Here is a 26459-nt window from a genome sequence, read left to right as displayed (position 1 = left end):
TGACTTGGGTTTGGGTCTGGACTTGGCCACACTGTAGGTTAGCAGAGGTGGGAAGGATGTTGGAGTGGGGATGGGGAGGAGGATCATGGTGAGCAGGTTTTATACATCCAGAGGGAACAAGTCTGCCTCAAGATGGGAATATCACCAGGCAGCAGCCAGGAATTGCTGCCAAGGGTCTGTGATGTGAACCTTTGCCAGGCAGACCCCTCACCCTTACCTGACAACACAGACACAGAATATTGTGCCCTTAGTGGTCAGGTTACACATCTGCCTTTTAGCTGAGGCAGGAGACACCAACCCCACCTAAGCCCCACATTTCAGTGTAAGATGTCATTAATTACATGTCCTATGCAAAGCCAACAGCTCCTCAAGCTTTTTGAGATAGAAGGATATATGAGAACAGGTAATTTTAATTACTCTCTGCTGTTTCTGTGCTTACCCTTTCCAGCAGTGACAGAGTGGCTTTCAGTGCACCCTCTGGACGGCCAAATGGGAAGCAGTACCTAGAAAAAGCACATCATCTTAGCATTAGACCAAGTGCACATGAAAACCTTTCCTGAGCCATAAAGATACCTTTCTAAGTCTGTCCAAGCAATTCTCTAGTCTCTGCCTGGAATGAGCAGTCTTTCTATAGGGTAACTTCCTGAAAGGCTTTGTTGGTGTATGCTAAGGCAGCAAAAGAGAATATGGGTTAGTAATAAGCTGAGAGTTTTAGCAGTTTCTTAAATCTGGGTGTTACCTGGAGAGTTTTTAGATCTCCTTGGAGAGATAATACCATCTTCTTCTAAAAATGGGGGAAAAAAAGACCCTATGGAAGAGATATTTATTTCCAGCTAGAGACCTGACAATGCATCAGGGTGTAGGTAATGCACATCACCCATCTGTGTGAATGTGCACAGCCTGCCTGACCTGCCCAGTGTGCTGGGGGCCATTCATCCCTTTTTTTGGGGGGTATCTTTCCATACTGTGACATCCCCGCAGAAAGCCCTGCCTGTCAACTCTAGGGAGAAGGTAAATGGGTTATAACTGAGCAGAGATGAACAGAGAAGAGGATAAGGATAAGAGATTTTTTGTTGTTATATTTTAGACAAAATCCACAGCTTTACCATGCCTATGGGAGCAAGATGGTTTGAAATATCCTTTAAAGGATATATATTTAAAATCACACGGCAGCTATAAACATGCTTCACTGCCCTGTGTAGGTCTGTGTCACTTATGCAAAATTCCTGTGTGCATTCAAAACCTGCCTTTTGGCTTTGCTGCTTATAGGAGAGAGCTGTGAGGAAATCATTCTTCTCGCATTCAGCCTGGGCTCTGTGCCTTTACCTGAAATGTGTGATCTGATTCTCCAGCAGCACCCGGAGCCGCTCCTTGATCTCTTCGAAACGCTCTTTCTCGTCCACAGTCACCGTTCCTATCCCGTCAGGCCTGCAGGAGAAACGCCACAATGACTCAGACTCCACCTCAGCACCCTGGGACCTCATCCCACAGCACACTGTCCTTTCCAAAAGGACCCTCAGCAACTGTGACACCCAGGACAGAGGATGTGCCATGCCGACAGAGGGGCGGCTGCAGCAGCACCGCTGCCAAAGTATAAAAAATAAACAAATAGACAAGTATTTTCTCTCACAGTGATAACCTAGATGTGGATACCCCCCCACCCCTTTATTTTTATTATTAAAGAAGTTGGGAAAAGCAGATTTCTCTCAAAATAGAGGTATATGCAGGGAGTGCAGTGCCAGCTCTCATGTCAGGATTGAGCCGGTTGCTGGCAAAATAGGGTCTGAATTTCTTCAGAAAAATTCAGCTGCTAATTTAACACAATTCACAGTACAAAAGAATATCAATGACATGGATATAAACAGAATATAAAATTCTGCACTCTTTCCTAGCTGCTGAATCACCCCATTATAGAGGTTTCTTGAAGTGAACCATCTTCAATATATTCTGCTGAAAAGTGCCTGAAGAGTGACATGCATTTTGCATTGGAAATGCAATGCCTCTTCAGTAGTTTAATTTTAATTTATAAAAACGAACACATTATGCAATTTATCTCAAATTTTCTCAGACTACTTGATGCCCCTCTATTTGAGGAGTGCACAGGAGTGTGTTGTGAGACACCCAGGTCCTGCTGCCTTGGGGCATTTCTCATCTTTCACGGAGCACAGTGAGCAGACAATCCCCGCTGAGGCTCTTCCTGGGGGCTGGATAATGCCCTGATCCCTGTGCCATTCTGTCCTGCACCTCTGCTGGTGCCAACACGCCCAATCCCCTCCTTCTCCCCCACACCCACACGGCAAAACCTGCCGTGCAGAGCATCCCAGGCAGGAGGAGGGAGCGAGTCTGATCCACCCATCCACCAAAGGCATCGGCCAGGCACACAATCATTGGCTCTGCTTCCATCGCTGCAGAGCAAAGTCTCAGCATTTGTCTGCTCCTGGGCAACTCTGCTGGCACAGGCAATCTTGAGGTAATGTAAGACATCTTAAAATTGAACAAATGTTCTTACTTAAAGGCCTCCCCCAGTGTTCAGCTTAAGCTGCATAAATCCGCAGTACTAGACTGGTTTGGCTTTACAAAAGACTTGGCAAGGGATTACAAAGCTTCTAATGAACCTCCTGTCAGGGGTTAATTGGTTGGCTTTATTTTCCTCTTAAAAAATCAAAGGCCCTAAACTTAAAAAGAAAAAAAACTCTATAAAAAATTAAAATCGATAAAATCTGTGCAATCACTTCTCCTCGACCCTACATTTACTAAGCTCTTAATATCATAAATATGAACTCTGATATTCCAACACAGGTGAATAAACCATTAAAACATTTGGGAAGAGGAACTTGCAAACCGTAGATGATATTTACTGCAAAATTTTAAAGCTAAATATACATTAAATAAAACTTGCAGCATGGACACAGAAAAATACTTGAATACCAGGGCATGTATTTAAAGTTAAACAGCATTTAATCAGAATCTTTCTTTGATTATTTGCCAAATTCAGTTGTGTATTAAGGAAAAAAACAGGAAAAAAAGATTTAGGCTGAAACTTGGATAAAATGTCTCAGTTGGGGAACACATTTCATAAACAATTTTGGAAGTATGGATCTGGTCTCATTAGTAACTAATTAGTACCAGTTATTTTGAAAAAATGAGCAAGCCACAAAAAAACCCAAATTAGATATTGAACAAAAATTAATGTCTTAACATTCTTAATATAATTTATTCCAAAGTTCCATAAAATATTTAATATTCAGATAGAGATGTCCATGCCTTTTGTAATGCTGTGCACCTCACAGTGCCTGGTTTGCTCCCAGGCAGAGAGAGATAATTCAAGGCAGACCACAATAAATGCCATATATTAAGGCGCAGGGTTGAAGCCCTCATTTGACTTTTGGCATTTGGTCCTTGCCCTGTACCCACAACAGCTCAGAGTGTCACTGGGTTAATTGTATCAGCACTGACAAACGAGGCAGTAAAAGCTGCCTGCCCTGGCAGTGATTTGCTGTGGGACTGGAAATGGTCTGAAAATTGTGTCACCCTTTGCTAGGTCAATAACCTCAACTGGTGAGATTTAATGGCAGGATCTGACAGCTCGGGCTGGGTCGCAGCCTCCCACATGAATCTCAGCCTCTCACTGCACTCAGAGCACTCACCATGTAACAGCTCATGGTGGACACCCAGCACAGGCTGAGCTGACGGCACCAGGTGTGTCCTGCTGGGCTGGAAGCATCACTGACCCACACAAAGACAAAGGGTGGGCTCTGGAGAGAAAACCTCTGGCCAATGTGGCTTTTGCCCAAGTCACAACATCTGAAGGGATGCCAACCAAACCCCTAAGTCACACACACACACACACACACACACACAATGAAAGCTTAATCCTTTGGGCTTCCCCTTTCCTGTGAGCCAGGAGGACACAAACCCAGTGGCTCTGGCCACCGGTCCCTCCACACTGGGTGTAAGCACAAGCCACTCTCACGTCTCATGCAAACTTGAGACAATCTACAGGTCAGCTGTAGCCATTTTTGGAGCAGTGTGGATGTCTGGAAGGGCCTGCCAAGCGAGAGCCATCACCATGGCAAGGACTCCCTTTCTCACCCAGCTGTGGACTATATTGCATCTGACATGATGAGCATCTCTTGAATCTACCTTTCAGATTTTCGGCAAACCATTTTCTCACTGTCCTTCACAAAGTTGACATTTTCGGCAGCATGATAGGAAAGATGTCATGTCGGCTGCTTTTCAAGTTGTTGTCACAGTGGTTAGCACCAGTTCTGTCATCTTTGCTTTCCTCACAATCCCCCATCTTGAGCCATGTCACAAATAATAATACTTCCGATGTTTTTGTCAAATTTCAAATACTATAACCCAGTTGCACATCTTTGGATTTACTAGTTATGTTAATCTTTGTTGCTCATCTTCCCAGAAGCTGAAGCATTAGAAACTCATTAATTAGTGACAAATGCAGGATATAGATAGAACTGGAAAAACACTACCCAAAGCCTTCCACTTAATTTATTAGCTCGATAATTTTGAAACCTAATTAAATATTCAAGTCAAATATACTTTGAAAATATAATCTTTCTGAGGGAACATATTTATTTTCCCTTTTGCAAGAACACAAAGGGTATATAGCTTAGCATCACTGTAATTTAAGATTCACTTCTGTGCTCTAGACAATTTCGGTACATGGCTGATGGGGCTGAAAAAATCCCCAGGAGAAGCTCAAGCTGCACAGCTCATTCTGACGCTTATTGGCAATTTTGTTTTCAGCAAAGGTCTCTAGCTCAACTTTGATACTAGCTATTTGATCTAAATCTCATGTACAGAAGCACCAACTCCACCAGCGAGCAGCATCTCTCTAAGCTGCAGAAACTGATGTTCTCACACACAATCCACAACCACATCACTATTGCACTGAAGCAGTGATAAGTGAGAGGAGAGCAAAAGGGTGGAACGGAAGTTTTGGATGTACATGGTATATACAAATGCACAAGGGATGAAATGGGTTTGGGTCTATGAATTCAGTTGGACAAACAACATTACTGTCTCCATCTGTGTGGAGACAATTCCATCCAATTCTCTATAGCTCCTGCTCACGGGTACTTGAGGTGTACGGCAGAAGCTGTGGGCAGAGAGGGAAGCAGAAGGGCAAAAAAGGCAAGAAAAATAACTAACGAGATTTTTAATTATAAGTAAACAAGTTTCAGATCACTCCTTCTGCTGCAGATTCACTGTGTTGGCTCTAAACTAGTAAATTCCCACAGTAAATATTTCATATGAAAAGTTTTAAATGCCACTTTCCTAATCCCCCCATGTTTTTAAGTTTTAAACCACAAAAACAACAACATCAACAAAGCAGGTGGTGAAATTAAAAAAAAAGGGTTGCAATTTAAACAGCAAAAATGATAGTCCTTGTTTAGCTTAGATGGTTTGTGCAAATTCTGGGGTTAATTATAAATTATAATTAGGACCTGTGATCCTAAGGCCACTGCTTTATTCTACAAGTCCCGCCTCCCCCCATGCCCTTTTCTAATTATACCCGGTGCCCCCAGGGCTAGTTATGCTGCTAAAACAAATATATCAAAATGATTTTTTAACAAAGACTAATATATGAAGCAATAGCATGCATTTGTATGCAATTATAAATATACAGTATAGCTCCAGCGCGTTAATCTCTTTGACATAAGCCTCCATGAAATACCACGTCGGCTTCTAAATGAAAAGACATATCATCTTTTACACCTTTTATGTTTAACTTGTCTACACTTTTTTTTTTTTTAACTGGGGAAAATATTGCTTACACGTAGCAAACAGATCTTTGCACGCACTGTGAGCCCTGGCATGCAGAGCCAAGGGAAAAAAAACAATGTCAAAAACTGATGCAAATAATTTGATTTTTTAAGTAACAACTCAAATATAAAACACGTGCTGCCTTCAGCTCCCTTGCTGGTTGCCAGGTGCAGCACATATGAGCTATACAGTAAACATCGATGATTAGTGCCTTGGACGGCATGTGTCAGGAGAGGCTTTCGCAGCATCCTCGCGGGAGGAGTTGCCTGCTCAGTCCCACCGGTTGCACGAGGACGGGCTCTGGGGATGTGGGCAGGATCACGGCTGCCTCTCACATCTCCCCCAGCAGACCAGACCTGAAAGAGCCCACCTGCCTACACCCCTAGGAAAAAAGTGTATTCAGCAAACATGGATTTTCCCCCATCTCCCCTTTCTTCTGGGGACTCACACCGTGTGGGAAAGGTCGGTGAGAAGCCCTTTGCTCACCCCAGCGCTCCTGGGGGCTGCCCCAGCTGCCCGTGAGGTGCTGCTGAGCATGGGAACCCTTTAATCTCCCAACTCCTGCCTTCCCTTCGCTCGGGCTCTCCTCCACGCCGCAGCGCCGAGCCAAGTCACAGCTCATCGGTTCTCATGTGCCATCCGCACCCCTGACACACTGCGCCGGGTGGGTTCTGAGCCCTGCCATCCCACACCCAGTGTGATGGATCGTGTCAGCCTCCTGCACGGAGCTGGTGACCTGCTGGTGGCTGCCAAGCCAGCCCTTCAGCACAGGCAGAGCATCCCATCCGACAGACAGCACAGGGAGCACCTGCTGTGTCACTGCGGTGCTGGATGGGACATGGACACAACAGGGCGGGGCATCACACCCTGCCAGCCTGAACCTGCCTTACTGCAGCCAGGGCAGGGCACCTGAACGAGAAACCCAACACAGAGCACACGAAGATATCGTGATAAAGTGTACTTACTGCTTAAGGGAAAGAAATAATCCTGCATTTCTGTTGTTTCAACTTGCTGTGTGGAAATCTTTATGTGAAACAGACCAGATATGTAATAACAATTCAATGGAAAAAATTGCAGGTATGTCACATAGAGTTTTCAATTCCTGAAGGTTTATGACAATAGCATATTTCTACTGAGTTGTAAAAACAGTAATGAAAGCTAATGGTAACATTAGTTAACAAAATTGTTTTTTCTTGAAAACAAATTTGAGACTGTAAAATACAGTTTACACAAGAAAGGGAAATCACTAATATACCAAATTAATTAACAAGGAGACTTGTAGCTGCTTGAACCCTAGGTAAATAGTCATTGAATAACTTGCAGAAGATTATGGTACTTGGTTGTTATTAGACTGGAGGGAATTCAGTCCAGCCCCTGATTTTGATAAACTCAGTCCGCTAATACTTAGCATACAAATGATCAATATTTAAGTCTGATTTTTAAAAGTTTAGGATTAACAAGCACAAAAAGAGTTTTTCATGGTGCTAACTTTAACATTTATAAATAATGCTATTCTATGTCTAAAAAAAAAAAAAAAAAAGCACAAGTGAAACCAAGGCCATTCCTGAAAGCCACTTCCTTGCAAGGGACAGGAGCTACTGCTCAAGATTTAGGCACTAACTTTCAACCCGGAAGAGCTGAGCTCCTCAAATTTTGTTCCACAATACTTCTGTCATGTGCAGACAGGGAAGAAGTGAGGCTCCTCTAACACATCACTTCTCTGTGTGTCAAACAACACTGGCAGTACTGCCACAGCCCTCTGACATGAGGACAGTGAAAACAGGGAGAGGGAAAAGGTGGGGAAGGATCTTGGTGGCCATATAAACCCTTTCACAGTTTTATTCCAAATCACAATGTCTTTTCAAAACCATTCCTGCTCTTGCCTCTGCTAGTTCTCTGGAGGACTATTGATAAAGAAAAGCAAGATAGTGGTGGTACCAAAGATACATCAATAAACATATGATATGTGTTGTTGGAAGTCTGGATAATTCTGTGTCTTTACTATCTGTCACCTGTGTAAATACATCAGAAATAATGTTTTTTTCATAATGATATGTCTTTGCAAAAGGCATCCTGTGATACCAAGTGGACAAAACTCCATTATCAAATAATGAGTGACCACAACAATTAAAAATTGTTGAATTCCTCAGTCACAGCGAAGAGCAAGTACCCGAGGACAGTAAACTGTGTGGATATTGCTCTTGCTGGTCCCTGTTTTCCTCATACCCTGCACTTGCATAGTCAGGTGTCTCAGGAGGTGAAACTTAGGGCAAGTAATTTACCTTTAACTCCATTTCTACTTGTGAAAAAGATGAAATTAAAAGAAAAATTATGTGGGCTTTCATCCAAATAGCAGTGACTTACAGCCTTGGTATGGAGAGGTCATGTCAGGGGTCTCAATAAGATACATGAGCCCAAAGGAGTGGGGAGACCAAACTCTGACATGTAAGCCAACAGGGCTCCAAACTGTTCACAAAACCCCATTTTGACCACTTCACCTGCTGCAGCCGCAGGGCCAGCCCCAAGCTGGGGCTGCATTTCCAGCAGCAGCCTTCCTGCTCCCGTCCTGGCTGCGCGCGGCAGCGCTGCCGAGGCGGGGGCCGGCCGGGCGAGGAGGCATCATCCCCACACTGACACCTGTCATCCTGTCAGCCTTGACCTTCAGGCTGTCCTCAGCATCCACAGCCTGCCTGCACTTCCCGCTGACTGCGAGCGACTGTTGTCTCGCTGCCTGACCTTATGCAAACACGATACAAACAGACAGCCCACCTCAGCTCCATCACTGTCTGCTGCTAATACAGGAGATTGATAGCCACATGAAATTATCTCCCTGCTCGACCTTCATTACTGGGTGGCATATTCTGTCTGACAGCCAACTTCATCCTGGGGAAAGCTAAACCACCCATTCAGGGGTGTTTACTGTCTAAAAGTGAAGGAACTCTTCTTTATGAAGAAAATCAACACTTTTTCAGATTTGATGGAAAAAGAAGCCTTTGTTAAACACAAAAATGTCTTGTAACTCAGTCTTTCCCAGACCACTGCATCCCAACAACAGTGCAATATATGGCCACTCCAAGATGTTCTCTTGGGTACTGTGCTGGGTCCTGGGGCAGATCTGCCACCTTGACAACTTTTACATAGAAAGTTTCAGCTCTGCCTCGAGCTGTAAGTTTCCTGGGGAGAGCAGGGCCAGTCATAAGGCAATGAGCAATGTATGGACACAGCAGGTGGGAGGGAGGGACAGAGCTAAAGCGAGCATGGCTTTACACACATCACAACTGCCAGTAAGGACTGCATGGGTAAATACTGGCTTTCCATAGCTCTCTGCCAGCCAGCTCGCAAATGCATGATGCATGTGGCCTCAACAGCTCTCTGAAAAGAAATCGTGACTCTTCCACTCAGATATTCAGATTGCTTAGAGTAGACACAGAGATAAGCAGCCACGTTTCCCTCCAAGACCTCCTGTGGTCCCTTTCTGTGACCTTCTGGTAGCAAAAGCCAGACGCTGCACCCCGCAGACTCCATAGCAAACTGTTGGGTGTTAAGCAGAGCCTGCCCTTGGTGGGAACGCGCAATGCTGCAGCCTTGCAGCTCCCACACAGAGCCTCCCGCAGTCCCCAGGCAACAGAGAGACGGCACAGACCAAGAAGGAACATGAACCTTCAGCTTTCGGATGCGAAGTCAACTGTCAGCTAAAGACAACTAAGTCACAGCAAGACACCTCATTCCTTTCTTGGAATATTTTAAATGAGTGACTGGAATAGCCCATCCATGGCTAAATTGTCCCTCTGACAGTGCCCAACAGGTCCTCATACAGTGCAGCAGCCACACACAGACCCAGACAGCTGAACAGCATGGGACTGGCTTGAAAGCATGACATTTTCCCAAGCTCACAATTCTTCAGCCCCGTGGAGAGGGAATGGGAGGTTGTCACCTTGGTCCATACCATCACATACCTCCTGCCACCAACTCTGATGAAGAGAAAGCTTCAGCTCTGGCTGTGCTGGACTCTGTGCAGAGGTACATGGGGTAGCTGTGATGAGCATCCCACCTCCTCTCTGTTATGGGCCAGATGGGCTTTGAGCCAAGTCCTGTTCCCAAACCAGCTGTCTGCTGAGTCCTGCTTAGGACAAAGAGCAATGGGGCAGCCACTTTCACTGGCTGGTCCCATCCCCATCACCATGTAAGCCATCTTCTAAACACACACCTAAAAACCTCAGTCTCTGATCCCCTGTGGGACTTGGGTGCCCAAATGCTATCCAGCTCCCAGAAGAGCGTGTGACCCAAATGCTGGAGTCAGGTCTCCCTGAGCCAGGGGGGTGCAGCTGCCCAGTGTGCTCAGTGACTGAGGAGCCCTGTGCAACACACTCCTGTGCACTGCACACTTTTGCTTACCTTTTCGGCTCTGGATTCGGCTGGGTTTTGGGCTCCTTCTTTTTTTTGGACTCCTTTTTGGAATCCTTTTTTGTCTCCGTTTCAGCGGCAGAGGCTTTGCCCCCCTCACCGTCTGCACTTGGCTGTGACCCACCAAGTAATTCTGCCATGAGTTGGCTTGGGGGAATGATTGAAATGTGGGGGGCAAGGCCGGCAGCAAAAGTGAAAGAAATAAGAAGAAAGCATGAAAAACCTCAAAATAAAACAAAAGGAAATTAAGCTGAAAGGAAACAACTGAAATCACATAACAATTGGCAAAGAAAGAACGAATGAGCAACGGAAAGTCAGAACTAAAAAAGAAACTAAGGAAGCAAAACTTGGTTTCCATGACAAGATGTATGAAAGTAACTACAAAAGCAAGCGACAGCCTTGCAACGTGAAACCTGGGCAATGCATGTCGTAATTCAGGGTGGTATTTACCAGAGGTATATGAAAACACCTAATTATTTCTTAACAATCCTTTCTTCAACAACATATGTAAGATACAAAGTGATATCTCAAAATATACAATAAACATTAACAGAAAAAAGCAGAAAAAGAAGCTGCAATAGATGCTACAGCTGTCAACAAAATAAACAGCTCCAGTTCCTCCCATCAAAGGTTTGTCACATTTGAGAGAAAGGAACTGTCTTCTTCTGAAACTGAAATTGCTTTGTAACAGAGCAAGATAAAATTTCCAGTTATGTCTAAGCAATTTCTGAACTGATGTCACGTGGTCTTTAAATGAGCCATGGGTGCCCAAGGGCTTAAAGCCCTTCTGAGCACTGAAGTTTGATACTGCTGAAAATTTCACTGCTCCAACTTGTCAGATCCTCTCGCACAGCAATTAAATCAGCACAGTGTATCATTTACTTCCATTTATTCAACCCGTGACAGTCACAGGGACTACAACTGCATCTTGTTCAGAACTGCATCTTAGCAAGTGCCTGGGCAAGTAAGTTAAAAACCTTCATTTCTGGATCCTCTATGTGCATTTTTACTGCTTACATTAAACAAGCAATGAAACAAACAAACAAACCGACTATGCCACTAGAAGTGCTGCTGCCAAACATCCACTGTGAAAACAAATTGGGGACTGTTGTGCATTATCCAAGGAAACCTGTATTTGACAAAGTCATCTCTTGTTGGCAGGGCACTGCTAGCCAAGAAGAATTCCTTACCTGTTGCCATGAACATGTGATGCACAAAAGGCAAAGCTGTAGTGAAGTAAGGTGGGGTCAATCATAGCTCCATTTTCTGCGCGCTCTAGCAAATCTCTGAGGTAGCAGAGATGTCTGTGACAGCCTCTCACTCCATTACGTGCACAATACTCATCTAGCACAAAGACCTGGCCAGGACTAAACCAGCCCTGTTTAGAAATAAAGAGACTTGATTTTAAATATAAGTTATTAAATACAAAGGCTATCACACTTGGAGGTGTAGTGGTCAACTGTTCTAATAAAAAGAAATACAAACCTAAGGCCACATTAAGGAAAAAGGAGAGAGGTCACTCAAACAATACAGTCTGCACATCATCACTCAAACACAGCATATACTCAGTGCAACTATTAACAAAAATATATTATGCTACCATTAAAGGGAAATGTCATTTAAAATGCTGAAAAGTTAGGCCAGTTCATGTCAGTGCCTAGCAAAAATATACAAAGGAAGAAAAAGACACCTTTAAGAGATGACAAGGTTTGGTTATTTAAACAGTGTGAAACAGTAGTCTCATTCTGGGGATGGGATTGCACATTTGGCCAGGAGCAGGAAGATTGATCTGGGGGAAGAGGACAGAGGATTACACTGAAAAATGACTTCTCTTGCATCTGGCAGGTAGGAACGTCCTGCAGATGGAGAAAGGCAATTCTGCAGTATCAGACAGGGACGTTTCCATTGTCCTTATTGCGTGCTGCTGGCGACACGCTCTGACATCGCCCAGCTCCTTGGCACCGAAACAAGGGGAGCTCAGCTGAAGAGCAGGATTCCTTTACACATCCAGGAAGCTCAGACCATCTCTTTGTATCACCCTGAGGGGCTGCTGACACAAGGCTTGTGGTGCAACGTCCAGACTCCCAAGGAGGACGCCCTTCCCTGCAAGGGGATGGCTCTGGTGAAGGTCCTGGGACAGCCGAAGTGGAGCGTGCCTCTGCCTTCAGGAGAGGGGCTAACGAGAACAGGAATAATCTCGTAGATTGCTTTTCAAACGCTGCAAAATCGTCAATATTTACATGGAAATTTGGGTGCTAAACAATTGCTAAGACGCAGCTCTGGAATGCATCAAGCTGCAAAATCTTTCATCGTTTAATTGAAAAGTTCCTGCAGCGGGCGGGAGAGTAGTTGAGGCAGAGCACTGCCCCTATAGGCAACTTCTTTGCCACCCCATCTGTTACCCCAAATGCTACATCTTAGAAACAACACTGCTGTGAAAGATTAAAATATATTTTCTACCACTCAGATGACACCAAATCTTTTCTAGATGCCAAAATAGCTGCTTTGAAAAGAGTTGAAGAAATATCAATTAAGAGCTCAAAGACATAGAGAAGGATTTGCTCATCCTTATTGGGCCAACTCCAAAACAGATTGAGAAAAGAATTAAAATAATGAGGGGAAAATGATAGATATAGGGAGTAGCTACAGTGCTGGGATCACTAGAAGTGCACATTTCAAAATGAAGACACAGAACAATGCAGATGGGACAGCCCTCTGGAAGGCTATTTTTTGGGAGGGGTATATTTGCCTTCACCACTTTTGATGGTATTTTTGTCTGCTTTTTGGTTGGTGGCATTATGCTTGATTCTGGAGTTCTTTATGTTGCCTGTTTGTTACATCCTTAGACCATCTCTTGTCTCTCGTGTCTTTGGTGATCAGGCACAGTAAAAATATGGAAATGCCATGATTGCTCTGTTTTTGGATATAGGGGTAGAAGTGCAGTTGAAATTGTTATATTCACCTAGTACAAAGAAAGAACTCATTTCTCCCTATGGGGTGAAATCTTGGCTCTACTGACAGTGATGGGAAGGCTGGCACTGATTTCACTGGAGTCAAGTATCAGAGTCTGAGGCAAAGGAAGCAGAGGCTGAACCCAGCGATCTGGAGCATGCCACATTGCTCCCCTGAGCTGGGGTCTGTGATGTTCTCAGGAGAACAGAAGGGAAGATGGTAAACACCCATAATCGCTGCCATGGTGCCATGAGGGGAAGCATGAGCAGAGATCAGAGGTTCAGTGATGAGCCCCAGACCTCAGGAGAGCACAGGCAGCAGATCCAGAGCCCCAGGAGGACCAGGAGGTCCTCACTTGCATGGCAGAGGTAGGAAATAAAACACTTGCTGCTGAATGGGGATCCAGTGGAGCAACTAAATGCTGCTCCCCACAGCCCTAGATAAACCCCCAAGGTTTGATGAAAAGCAGTATTCAAAGAGATCCCAACATCTTCAGGCAGATTCTGGCTCTTGATGAAGATTTGCTTGGCCCAACAAGCTGACACCCAGCCAGCCTGGCAAATGCAGCTGCCACACATGGGGTGTCTGTCCCCAGTGCAGATAGGTGCAGCTCAGTGTGGCCTCACAGATTGTCTCCAATGACATAAGGACACCTGGAGGGGACAATGGAGAAAGGGCACAGAGCACAAGGAGCTCCACTGACTGTTCAACAGGCTGAACTGCTCTGATAAGGAGACACATCCCAGGCACCAGCAGGGAATGCCAGGGGAGCTCTGGAGCTGGGAAAAACAAGGCTTGGTCAGGTCTCTTGACACGTAGGCCAGTTGTCTAAAGGCAAATGCAACTTTGGAGAAAACCAGAGTTTGTCAGGGAAATTACACATTTCAGTAGCTGAATTTTCCCATTTATCATAGGAAATCTAAGAGAATTTAATCTTGGTAGCCTGCTTCATGGATCTCTTAACCTGCCTCCTTCACATCATCTCAGGGTGGGTACTCTGAAGACCTTCCTGTGGTACGTGCTGTGCTGTATAATACAAATCACACGAATGCTGACACATCATGGGCAATACAGCTCCAGCAGAGAGATGGCTGTGTGAGCTGGATGCTGGCAGTGGGTAGGGGAGTCTTGGGAAGAGCTGGAGGGCAGTTTCAGAAAGAACACACACGTCCAAGTGAAAGAATGAAGACCCACGCATATGTAGGGTCCATACTAAGCTGGAACAGCTAAATACTCTTCTTAAAAGTCCAGGAAATCCTCTGAGTGTGACAGTATTAGCAATTTGTAGATGATGGGCAAGACCCCTGTGCAAGCTCTGCAGAAAGTGTTCTTCCCCCTCCCCAGCACAGAGCTCTCTGCCAGTAAACATCACTTCTGCCATGGCTGGGATGAGTCAGCCAGGCTGTTTGTTTTCCTAGGGATGCCTGGCTCTGCCCGCGACTGGGCTCACAATAGTGTTGTTTAACCTGGTTCCACAGAAAGGAAGCAATGCTGAGTTATCCTCTGTGCCAGGGTTAAGTCTTCCCTGGCACCTCCATGTCCACATTTGAAAACAACAAGAGGCAAAACTCTGTGGGACCTTGCACGGAATGTCCTGTAGGGAGTAAGAATCGCCCAGTGGCACACAGTGGACAGAGCAGGCTTACCACGGGCTCACAGCTCCTCCAGCCAACTCAGCACAGTGCTATCACCAACATTCCAAAGGCACAGCAAGAATAGTGGGAGCTCTTTGCAGTTTTTGAGGGCGCTCTGTTTTTACACCATCATCAGGACAAAAACATGGCAAAGTAAGTCAAGAAGCACGTGAAACCAAGCATAGGTGAACACAGGCCATTATTCTGTTCCTTACAACACTGCAATGGGTGATTTGAAAGAAGATGGTTAATTGGTGATGCTCCACTCTGAAGAGGATGAGTCTTGGTGCTGAGGGGAGCTCCACCGCTCTGGTAGCTTCTAGCAAGGGCCTAAACATCTCCATAACAAGCAGAAGTGCGGCTGGTGGGTTTCTTGAAGAAAAACATTGTTAATCATTTTCAGTGATGGCCTCTCACCTCTCCATGAGTTTAGTTCAACGGCCACAGCTTTCTCACCAGGCCCAAGACTGCACAGAGACAAACCAGCAGCAAGCCAACCTCTCAAACATGCATGGATGGGGATGGTCTTCCTAGGGTCAGCCATGCGTGGGGAGCAGAAGCTGCATGCCAAACTCACTGCCTGCCAGAGCAAGGACCTTGATGGAACCAGTGAGGAACCTGCTGCAGGTCTGACAATGCTCCCACCAAGCCTACTTGTACCACTTGGGTATCTGCAGGTAAAGTGCAGCCTTCCCCCACCACATCCTTACCTCAGGGGATGTCCACAACTGTTCCTCCTAGCCCTGCCTCTCCTTAGGAGGGTGACAATTCATTACTGCTAGTGGCATTTACTGGACCTCAGTCCTTCAGAGGAGATTGGCCCTTTTGTGTGGTACAAGGAGCAGGGCAGGGAGAGGAGCACCATGGTGGAGGAGGACATGGCGGGGAGGATTTGAGACTGACAGCCTCCTTGCCAACTGCTCAGCTGTGTTCCCAGGCTGCTGCTTTTAACAGCAAGGCACTCAGGAGCTGCAGGGACTGCACAGCTGGCAAAGGCCCTTGGCACAGCGTGGTCTTTCTGCTGAAGGAGCCCACCATGACACCCCAGTTGCCACCCCGTGCAACAGTAGGAGGGCAGCAGGTCAGAACCTGTCCCATGCCATGTTCAGGACATGTCCTCTGTTTCAGGACGCTCTAGAAAGGACTCATCCTGTTGTTTTCTCAAAAACTAAGAGCCTCTTCATCCTCCTCACTGAGACTGCTAAAAATTAATTGTTCATTGGTTATTTGTTATTTAAGCCCTTATAGGACATAAGAGCCCCCAAGCACTGCACCCCAGCCAAAGGCTACAAGCTGTCCTGGAACATCTCAGTGCCACTGTCCTAGAGTGGGCAAAGAACTGCAACTGCTGCTCATGGGAGTACTCAGGATGGGCATGCAACTATTGAGCATGGATAGACTGCAGCGGCACTGCAGTTATCCACACAGTCCCATCTGTTACCTGCTTGGGACCCCTGCTCATAAAGAGACACAAAGCTGGGCCACAGTTATTCCTGGTGGGACTCCATTGACATGGGAGGTGGTACCAGACAGTCATCTTTTCCCTGTTCTTTCATCCAGAAGACTCTGGAAGGCAGTGCAGGAGGCTGCAAAACACTGCTCTCTACTTCACATTCCCACACTGGAGTTTCTCTTTGCAGGAAGAAACATTTTAAACATTGCAAACAGAAATGATAAAGACAGTGCGACTGGAGAAGAACAGCAGTCAGATCACTGCAGGCAGCCTCTCAAAAGAAAATACCTCTGGGCCAAATTCAAACCTGGTGTAAACAGAAGTCAATCTTCCAGCAACAGGGGGATTAGCCCCCAGTCGCACTAGCTTTGACTTTGCTGCTTGATGTTTATATCACTAGAGACCAAAGAATATACTTGCCAGACAAGAATAGGAATCATTAAGTCTGTGGTCCAAAGTGAGGCGCTGAACCATCTCAAAGAGTGAAGCGTGGTCAAAGTTACAGGGATTGGAAGAGATAAATTCATCCATGCCATGCTTTTGAGCTCTATCTGCATCTGTTCATTTATACATATAGAGAAAGACACCATTTAGAGAGATATAAGACATTTTAGTTGACAAATATAACAGAAAAAAATATACAGTATGAAGCATGAAAGCCAAGTATCTCCTCTTCCCTCCATTGCCATTAAGTTTTCTCTTTGCAGGCTATACAGTACACTTCACTCCCATTGTCAACTTGCATCAGTTATGGACTATATTATTGTATCTAGGCAAAAGATTTTAGAATTAACATCTTGTCAACTGCTCATTATAGTGCATTTATTCTGTACTTAAAACCAGAACACAAACGTACGAATTCACTCTGCATCTTACAATAGGCTATGAGTTAACAGAATTTTGGCTCACATGAGTAAATTAGCTCCTATTTAGATAGTTGTGGTTAATTGTAATAGATTCTGCCATTCTAATGAAGTTACAGCTTTTTCCCTCTACATTTACTAGGTTTTCTAGGTATCACACCAGTTACGTTGTTCTTTCTCCAAATGCCAATGTTTGTCTTCCCCACGGCAATTTTTTTTTCCTAACAGCAACTTTAAATGCTACCTCACTGAAATAAAAAGATGCTCTTTTAAGCATTGCTAAGAAGTTAAATTGATATGTAGTTTGTTGTCACAGAGGCAGTAACCCGACAGAGCGTCGGAGCTGCCAGTCATCCCGATGGAGAGACTGAATTTCCTCTGCCTAGATTACAAGCTGCCATTTTTGGGTGAATTAACAGCCTCAACGTATTCACACTTCTCTGCTTTGGGTGACGTTTATGGGCACTAACTCCTAGGGGCTAATTAATTAATCTCAACATGGTTAACTAAACTACACCGAATTCAGCAGTTGAAATGAAGCCTCCAAGCCAGCCTGGGTGCGGCCAGCCAGGACCCCGCTGGGAGCAGGTTTTGTTCTAGCAGCCGCTGGGGAATTAAAGGACACCTTTCACTTGGTTTTGTCTGTGCTCAGCTTCCTACTATATGGGTTCTTGCCAAATCCTCGACAAAGAAAATAGGATTTAAATCCTTCCCCTGTTTATAGCCTCCTAGGGGAACTGGGTGGCCTTGAAACAATGTGGCTGAAAGGACACAAAAATGCAGTTTTCCGCAGCAGGAGTATATGGTAACTGTATTTGTTTTAAAACAAAATCCCTCTTTACCAGAAAAAAAACCCCCAAAAATCCTTAATTAAAAAGAAAAAAAAAGTTTTAAATGAGAGTGAGAATGTTCTTTGATATATGTTTTTCTATTCAATATTTAGCCGTGAAGGATGGTATGTCTTTCCAAATACCTCATTTGTGTCAGTGCTCTCACATAGTAATGATCATTGGTAGCAATCTTTACATTTTCTGTATAGTCTGTCGTTATCTATATACAAACTGTATAAATAACATCACTCACTGGAAAGAAATCAGACAAATTGAAACATGTAACATTTCAATTAGCTGCTAGCAATACTTAATTCAGCTGTAGCTGGCAATTTTCCTCACTACAACCCCACTGAATAAACACTGATGTTTTTCCTACAGAGGATTAATTTTTGAGGGTCTGCTCCCCTGTATGTGCTGGGGCCCTGCTGACTCCTATCCCTGCCTCTCTCCCAGGACCCAAACCCCTCCCTCTCCCTGCTGTGCATTCAGCACCAGGGCAGAAGCAGCTGCCGATGGTGCTGAGTGAGGTGGCAGCACAAGGGCTGGCTCAGGGGATGGGAACAACCTCCCTGGGGAGCACATCACCTCCATGGCACCTCTGCAGCCTCCCTGGCCATGGGATGTGAAGCCCACCCAGCCCTGTGGCCTGCAGCACAGACTGGCTCCTGTCTGTTTTGACAGCTTTCTGCCCCATTGTCTCTGTCCCTTTGGGCCAAGATGGATTTGATTGCATTCACTCCCAAAGAGTTCGGCTGTGCTGTTTTCATTCCATCCCCGGTGCCCGGAAAATGTTTTAGCAGCTATTATCAGACTATTTTTAATGGCTTGCTGCTCTGCCCGGCTCCTCGGAGTTGACTGCAAGCTGACAAATTGGCTGGAGGCCTTCATTTGCCAGTTTTGCTCAGAGATTTTATTACTTTTCAATTAGGAGCCCTGATACACTGTCAATCCTCCTGCTCAGCCAACGAGGCTCTGAGAGCCGAGTAAATCAGCTGGAAATTGGAAGAGTCCTCTAGCCCTTTAGCTGGTGAACCTTTTTGAGCATATGTGCTAGAAAGCATGTTTGAAATGAGTATTTTTTATTCCAGACTAATAAGCTTTTTCCCATATTACATTCTCTAAGCAAGGTGGGCACAGAGCAGACCTTCTGCTGGTGGGAAGCGACTGAAGCGCCGCTGGCTTCCACAGAGCTGAGGGTCTGGCTGGGCTTTTTACAATCACCCTGCCCAAGGCAGGGGCACAGACACTTCCCTGACAAGCGTGAGAACAGACACAGTGATTAAATGTCCTTCACAACTGGCCATAATCAGGGGCAATTTTACTTTCATTAAACACTTTGAAGCCACATCTTCCGTTGGGTGCCTGCTCGAAAGCTCATTTGCCCCAAATCTCTCCTCATCAGAACAACCACATGAAGAGAGAGACATCAGACATGGCACTGTGCGAGCTCAAGTGACCAGAAAAGCATTATGCACATGACTTCTGCTCAGTCAGTGATTTAAAATGTAGATTTCTGCCATGGGAAGGAGGATGAGCAGCTGCAGCTCTCCCTGCACAGCCCAGCACTGCAGCTCTTGCATGGCCAAACCATTTTGCACCAGCAGAGATGCAGGGCTGGGTGGGTGCACATCACCCACCCAGGGGACACAGCTGTCACAATGGGAACAGGAGATGTCTATGGAGAATGGTAATACAAATGTGTATTTCTTTTAATTGGAATATCAGCTGTGGGCCAGATGGTTAATTGGGGCCAAAATTCTTAAAAATAAGGAGCAGGTTAAAGAAGTCAATCCTATACTAAACTCATCTTCCCTTAATTATTCTAAATAAACATCCCATACACTTTGCAATTATTTTTGCATTTGATTTTTCCAATGGGCTCACTTTTAAAAATGAAATTCATTAATCAAATTATACCAAAAACATTAAACTTCGTAGGCAACACAAAAAAAGAAAATAACAGCTCTAAATATATTATACTCTGCTTCAGACAAATATCTGCAATTTACAAGAATGCCAACATCTGCATATGAAATAAATTTTATGTATAATCCATCTTCTTTCAAAACGGCCTATACAGTCTGAATGTGACTTTAAAGTACAAAACAAGAATTGCTAATGTTCACACCCAAACTGTACAGCAAATTTTTAAGTACTTTAAATTAATTGTTTCAGTCAAATACAGCTGCTTTTTTGACCCTGCTCTGTTATTCTAGCTAAAAAGGAAGGAGAAACCGAAGAAAGAAAGTTATATGATGCTCCAGTAATTTGCAATCCCTTCCCAAGGTGCCGTGCCAAGCTCGCTGGTGTTCTTTGTTCGGGGCCCCAGCTGAAATGCTGCTGCAGGCCCACAAAAGTTATCTTACATATTTAGACAAGCTGCACACAACTGCAGCTGAAAGGTGTTCGATGGTGGTCTCAGGAGGGAGGCTGCCAGTGGAGGGACATGGCCAGCACAGGCTCCACAAACCTTTCTTCTGCAAAACTGCAGACTTTGGCCTTTTATATAACATTTGGTCCCCTGCATTACTGCCTTGTTTAATACTGCTGGGTTTATTTTGTCCATTTTTATCCAGTTTGCATTTTGTGCTGACTCCATTAACTGGACCCTGTCACACACACCCTCTCTACATGTGTTTGAAATCAGAATCTTAAAAATCTGCCAGTGTCAGGAACACAAAGATTTCACAGTAACAAGAATCAAGGAAACCAAAGGACTGTCCCACTATTTGGTTCTCTGAGGGCTGTATTTCTCTTTATCTATCTGTTATTTAAAAGGAAGAGACAAACCAGTCAAATCTCTTTTTTTTTTCTTAAATGTATTTCCCTGCTCTCTGCATTTCTTTTGCTCCAGCAATAATATTGGCAGATTTTGCTTTGAGAGCAGTGAAGTTAATAGCGGGGGACAAGCTCCATAAAAGAATTCTTGTTATAAAAGGCTTTAGGTAGCCATTTTATTGTAAGAATTTCTTACTCCAGATTTGTTTCTTTTCATTAATGAGTGACTTTGTTTTAGAACCAAAGGCAACTGAAAATCTAGTAAATTTTACAACACATTTCCCTGTTGCAAGAAAATAAAAATCCACCAAACAAACAAAAACCCAAACAACTGTAAATTAAAAGGTGACTTTGTATCTTACTCATCTGGAAAATGTGTGCTTGTCATATCTGCTTGACATTACAAGAATGAAGATGTGGTTTGGACAGTAACAAACAATGACACTAGTCAACCTCATCAGGAGACATGAAATAAAGGAATGACAATGATTGATGGCAGCTATTCATTTACAGATATTTCTAGAAAAGTCTTTGCTGGCCTGGCTGGGCAAAGTGGGAGAACTTTTCCAGCCTGGCCAGCAATGCACCACGGCAGGTGGCTCATGGAGTGCCCACTGCAACCCACTGCCTGCCTTGAGGGGCAACTCCTGCTCACGGACACGTTTGGGCTGTGACTTGTTAAAGAAATACCCAAGGAAGTGCCTGAAAACCCCATTTTGTTTGCCTGTGTGGAGCAAGAGACTTCACTAGCAAATACTGATGTTCTGGAGGGAGAAACACTGAATCCCTGTACCTGGATTAAAATGCCAGGTGGATTGAACTGCTGGCAGTGCTGGGTTGGTGACTTCCCACATCCCCTCCTCACTGTGCACTGTGGCATTGCTACCTCTGAGAAGTGATGTGTGTGTGCTCAGGGCTCTGCAAACCTGCTCCCCAAACCTCCTCCCCAAACCTGCTCCCCAAACCCACTCCCTGTGCGGAGCTGTGGCTGCTGCAGGAGTCTCAATTTGCCTCTCAGCTGCAGAGCCAAGAGCTCTTTCTTTCCCCTTCATATTATTGCATGTTAGAAGACAGGTTTAAATATAATGGGCTGTTTATTCCGGTGGCTTATGGCTCTTTCCCTGCTGCAAACAAATTCTTTTCTGCTTCAGTTAGAATTTTAATAAATTGTTATGAATGCTCCTGTAAATCACCAGACACACCAGGCACTGAATTGCAATCTAAGTTGTCTAAGGATTGGCAGTTAGATGAATAAGAATTTGTAGTATGCACTTACATAATTCCTTGTGTGGCAAGTTAAAAACACAGTTTTAGAACAGCTATTTATAATATAAAACATTGTTTCACAGCATCTTTATAACTACTTAAAATATTTTGAATTGGATGGCTGCAGAAACCTGTGAATTTGTATTTCATAAGTTAGTTCCAGGCTTCTTAAGAATGTAAAAGAGATTTACAGGCTAGTTTTAAATTCATGCAGGTTATGAGACTGATTTAACATTTTAATTCTGCATTCCTGCAATGAAGCATCTGCAAGTTGACAATACAGAAGACACAGCAGCGTTCTCATGATATCTTTAACTATCTAAAAAAGTAAAGCAATTAAAGCACAAAACTAATAATCTAATAAGATAGCGATGCATTGTAGTGCAAATACATGTAATGTTGCCAAACCCAGGTTCATTCATTCGTTCATTCATTCACTCTTTCTTTCTTTCTTTCAAAGTGGCAAAAATCTGTATTTCATTGAAATTAAACTTTTGTGGGTTGTTTTTTTTTGTTGCAGTAAAGTCTGATAAGAATTATCTTTGGAAATCCAAACATTTAGAAAACAAAATAAAGAAAGAAAAAAGAAAGTGTCTGCTGAGAAGGAATTCTGCCTGCTACCCAGGGGGATATTTGTACACACACGCACATACTCACACATAGGAAAAAAGAAGAAAAAAGAAATAAAAGGAGGAGGAAGGAAAAAAGGAGTCTTGTTGATGGCCAAGAGGGATGACACCGCCTGTTCCTTCTCATAATTGCATTCAGATACTCCGGATACATATTTGCCAGCTCTCATGACCCACTGATGCTATTCCCTCCTAAGGAAAGCAGGCACTCACCAGATATTACAGAAGACTTTAACACCAATAAAGGATTTTTACTGGGTGTGTTTAGGACTGAACAAACTGAGGAAAAGCTCTCTTACAGCACAGGTCTGGGCTTTTATCTTTTGCAAAGTAGGTATACCAGTGGGAAAAAGTAAAATAGCAATTCCCCTGGTTTATTTTTTGAATAGCACTGCTTTGATTGGTGACTGAGACCCATGCTAAAACAATAATTAATAATAATTTGGGGAAACAGCAGCACCATGAGAAATGCATTTAAGTCAGAGAAGGCCAGCATCTCCAAATGCAGGGTGACCCAGAGAGCTGCCACTGGCTGCTGAAATCATTCCCTGCCGAGTTAATGGGAGAGGAGCTAATCTAACCTCGATGATTCAGGGCTCTTTTCACAGGGCATGTGTGGAGGGGTTTCTGGGGGCCTCCTCTGGAGTCCTGCACCTTCTCTGGGTCTCTTGGGGTCTCCTGCCCTACCTTTCTATGCTTTGAGGTGTCCATGGTTAGCCCTGCACTCTGGTGCGCTGCACCAAGCTAATCATCGGCACGGAGAGAAAGGATATTGTCAGAGTGCAAAATGATCTGTTTTCAGGCAGGAAGCAGTCAACTAGATGTAATTTCCATGAAACAAAAGAAGGTATTATTTACAGTTTTATTGTGATGTTAATTACTATTTACATCTTGGAATGAAAAATAGAAATGTTAATGATTGGCTTTACTAAGAGGATCACTTGATGCCAATGTGAAAGCCAGGGAGAGAAGGCAATTATGCAAACATCACATGCATCCCAATTTCAGTATGGAAACTTACATTTCAAATCTCAATTCAGGAAAATAACATGGAAAGTTTGTACTACAAAATCTAAACATGAGAAAGATTTAAGAGAAAAAAAAAAGCACATTGCATATGTCAGATAATCTAGTCTGATTATCTGAGCTGTGCTAGCTACAGGGAAGCACTTACCCTTGAGTCCAGCTAGAAGTTAGCAGGGTAAGAAGGAACAAACCAGAATAACATAAAGACTAGCAACAAGGCTCAGGAAAGCAGACAGGAGCCCTAACCTAGCAGCTAAATATTTGGGTTCAAGCAAAGAATGAAAAAGAAACTTAAAAGAAAATCAAACCAACCAAAAAGAAAACCACTTATAGCTGAAAATTTCTCAAGCAGCTCAATAAACCTCGCTACTTATTATGGGGGAACAAATCATCACAAATTCTCAAAACATCCAACTCATTGTATATGGTGTGATTAACAGTTATTAAATATAAACAGACATTGCAAACTAAATATAACCACAAATGATACGTAAAACAAGTACAGACCAATCTTTCATGTTAAAAAAAAAGGGTTTCAAGAAAAAAAAATGTTGAGCACGTTTGGGAATTTTCTTTGATACATCACTAACACAGAACAAAGATTGGTGCTTTCAGACAAGTGACCACTTTTATGAAGCTTAAATATTGCCAAAAGGTGTAATATGTATTGGCAGCATTATTGACTATAATACTGTGAATGATTTCAACAGTAAACAAGAACAGTTTGGGGTTTTTTCTTTTATAATGCGAACACTGGAGAAAAGCACAGCTTTGTGTAAATGGAGTTTTTCTTTGAAATTGTAGCAAAACAAAAGAAGCAAAACTTTTCACTCTAACAGGTATTGTTCACCCACGTAAAAGGAACTGTAAGTCATACAAAAATTAATGAATAGCAGGATCTATTTTTTCAGTACTTAAACTGCAAATAAAATAAACTCCACCCTGGTTCGGAGCTGTCTGTGTACTTCTAAGTCAAGTGCTGCCATCGAACTGCAGATGAGAATTTGAGTGCTGCTCAAACTTTATATTTACTGAGTCAAAAGAGGCGGGAGCCAAATGGAATTTACTATTTCTCCCAAGTTTCCCAAACAGCAAGATATGTGCTTCCCAAGTTTCTGTGCCACAGACAGCTCCATGCCAGGCTCGGAGGGCTGGATTTTCTGTGCGTGTGCATGCATGCGCATGAGCCGTCTCGGACTGCTACGACATGGAAGCTGTAACAACAGTTACTCGTCAAATGGCTTAACATTTACTTCTTTGCACATCCTCATTCACCATAGCCTCTAATAAGCACAAAGAAAATAAAAAATATGACAGGTATAGAGATAAACGTACAAGAATAAAATGTCTCACAGAAGTCCTTACCTTTCCGCAGGCAAAAAAACAACAAAAAAGCACAACCCAAACCCCAAACCAAAACACCCAAGCCAATACAAAACCAATAACAAACCTAGACCCTTTTAAAAATGCAATACTTGGTATGTTCGGATTTCAAGACTGAAGGAGCTGAGATATGCATTTGTGCATTTAGGACTCCCCATATGTGGCATGCATGACTCACTGTTGCTCGGGATCATTTAACTGTTGTGCCCTATGACTTTTGCAATGAGCACTGCCATGTATACATGCTGAAATATGAAAAATGAGCAGCCTTTCCTGTTGAGATGAAGGTGTATTATGGCATGTTGCCCTCCTCCTCTTGTAGGATGTGCACAAAGACCTGTCAGAGGGATCTAGATCAAAAGGGGGAGGAGGAAGGAAAACCAAGGACAAAACACAGTAGCCCAGAAGATGCTCAAGTATTAAGTCATCACACTGATGGACTGATGAGCCAACTAGTCTCTCTCTCCCAGGCTTTGGCACAACACATCCAAGAGGGTTTTCGAGCTCTTGCAGCAAAAATGGGAGACTGATGCTGTGCAACTTACAGAAAAAGACATTGTGGATGGAAAGAGGGTGGTGGTGTTATAAAAAGTAAAATGATCCAGATTTGGAGCTGGTACTGGCATCAGAACAAGTGAGAGAAACTGAGGTCAGATCCTGACTCCCTCGAATGCCCTGGAGGGCCCAGGGGGTGAAATCTTGGCTGTTTTCACCAGAAGCAAGGATGAGGGAGCCCTGCCTCCTGGCAAGTGAGCGAGATGCAAAAACAAGGTCAAGCCTGTGGCACGTCTATAGCTCTGAGCACAGTCAGACTGAGTCTGGAGGACCACAAGCAGCACAAGGCTCTGATGGACATGCTGGGCTGTGCAGATGCAGAGTTGACTCCTGGGCCCAGTCACTGACTTCCCTGATCCGTGGCAAGGTTTAGGACAAGCCAGCTGTCCCTTCTCCACCCCAGGTACCCTAAGCAGAGAGGTTCAGCTCTCCCACAAACACAGGGATTGGCTGCGCAAGCAAATCATACACCCAAGTGTCCACAGCCCTGGGCAATGCCTTTTCCTCCTCAAAATCCTGGCAGATTTTGCTTATGATGTGTCTTAGAAAGCAACACCTCACCTGACCCCTCATACTGGTCTGGTGAACTGAAAACTCTGTAAATATCAGGAATTTACCCAGTGGAAAAATTCTCCGAGCTTGATGTGTGCAGGGATGGGAGAAGAGTGGAAGGAAAGGTGTTTCCTCAGTTTGATGTTCTCTGCTCTGATCCTACTCTGCAGGGATCATGCTGGGATGGACAGGAGTGCATTCCAGTGCACCAACCCCACAACTAGGAGCAGCCTTCAGCATCACTTTTTAGGAGAGGGAGCCATGGGCAGAATCCCTCTGTTACTCCGCCTTGCTATGCTTTGAAGGCTTTTAGCATATGAAAAAGCAGCAGTAGAAGGACCTGT

At 44.1% G+C, this 26459-nt stretch overlaps 1 protein-coding gene across 13 annotated transcripts in view; it reads right to left on the bottom strand.

The window, feature by feature from the left end:
* CADPS (calcium dependent secretion activator) overlaps window positions 1-26459 on the bottom strand; it is a 202736-nt gene that overhangs the window by 68474 nt on the left and 107803 nt on the right. For 7 of the 13 annotated variants that reach the window (XM_064723741.1, XM_064723742.1, XM_064723732.1 and 4 more), the window contains exons 12-16: window positions 23774-23785; window positions 16651-16787; window positions 11382-11569; window positions 1327-1428; window positions 440-503 (exon numbers count right to left, since the gene is read on the bottom strand). In XM_064723741.1, the coding sequence (XP_064579811.1) occupies window positions 440-503; window positions 1327-1428; window positions 11382-11569; window positions 16651-16787; window positions 23774-23785 (503 nt within the window). The remainder of the gene's footprint in view (window positions 1-439; window positions 504-1326; window positions 1429-11381; window positions 11570-16650; window positions 16788-23773; window positions 23786-26459) is intronic. The other 6 variants (XM_064723745.1, XM_064723733.1, XM_064723736.1 and 3 more) reach the window with 1 other exon arrangement.

The sequence above is a fragment of the Zonotrichia leucophrys genome, chromosome 12, assembly GCF_028769735.1.
Source record: "Zonotrichia leucophrys gambelii isolate GWCS_2022_RI chromosome 12, RI_Zleu_2.0, whole genome shotgun sequence".
Taxonomy (NCBI): Eukaryota; Metazoa; Chordata; class Aves; order Passeriformes; family Passerellidae; genus Zonotrichia; species Zonotrichia leucophrys.
The sequence above is the reverse complement of the archived record's forward strand: the minus strand, read 5'-3'. Positions and strand labels throughout refer to the sequence as shown.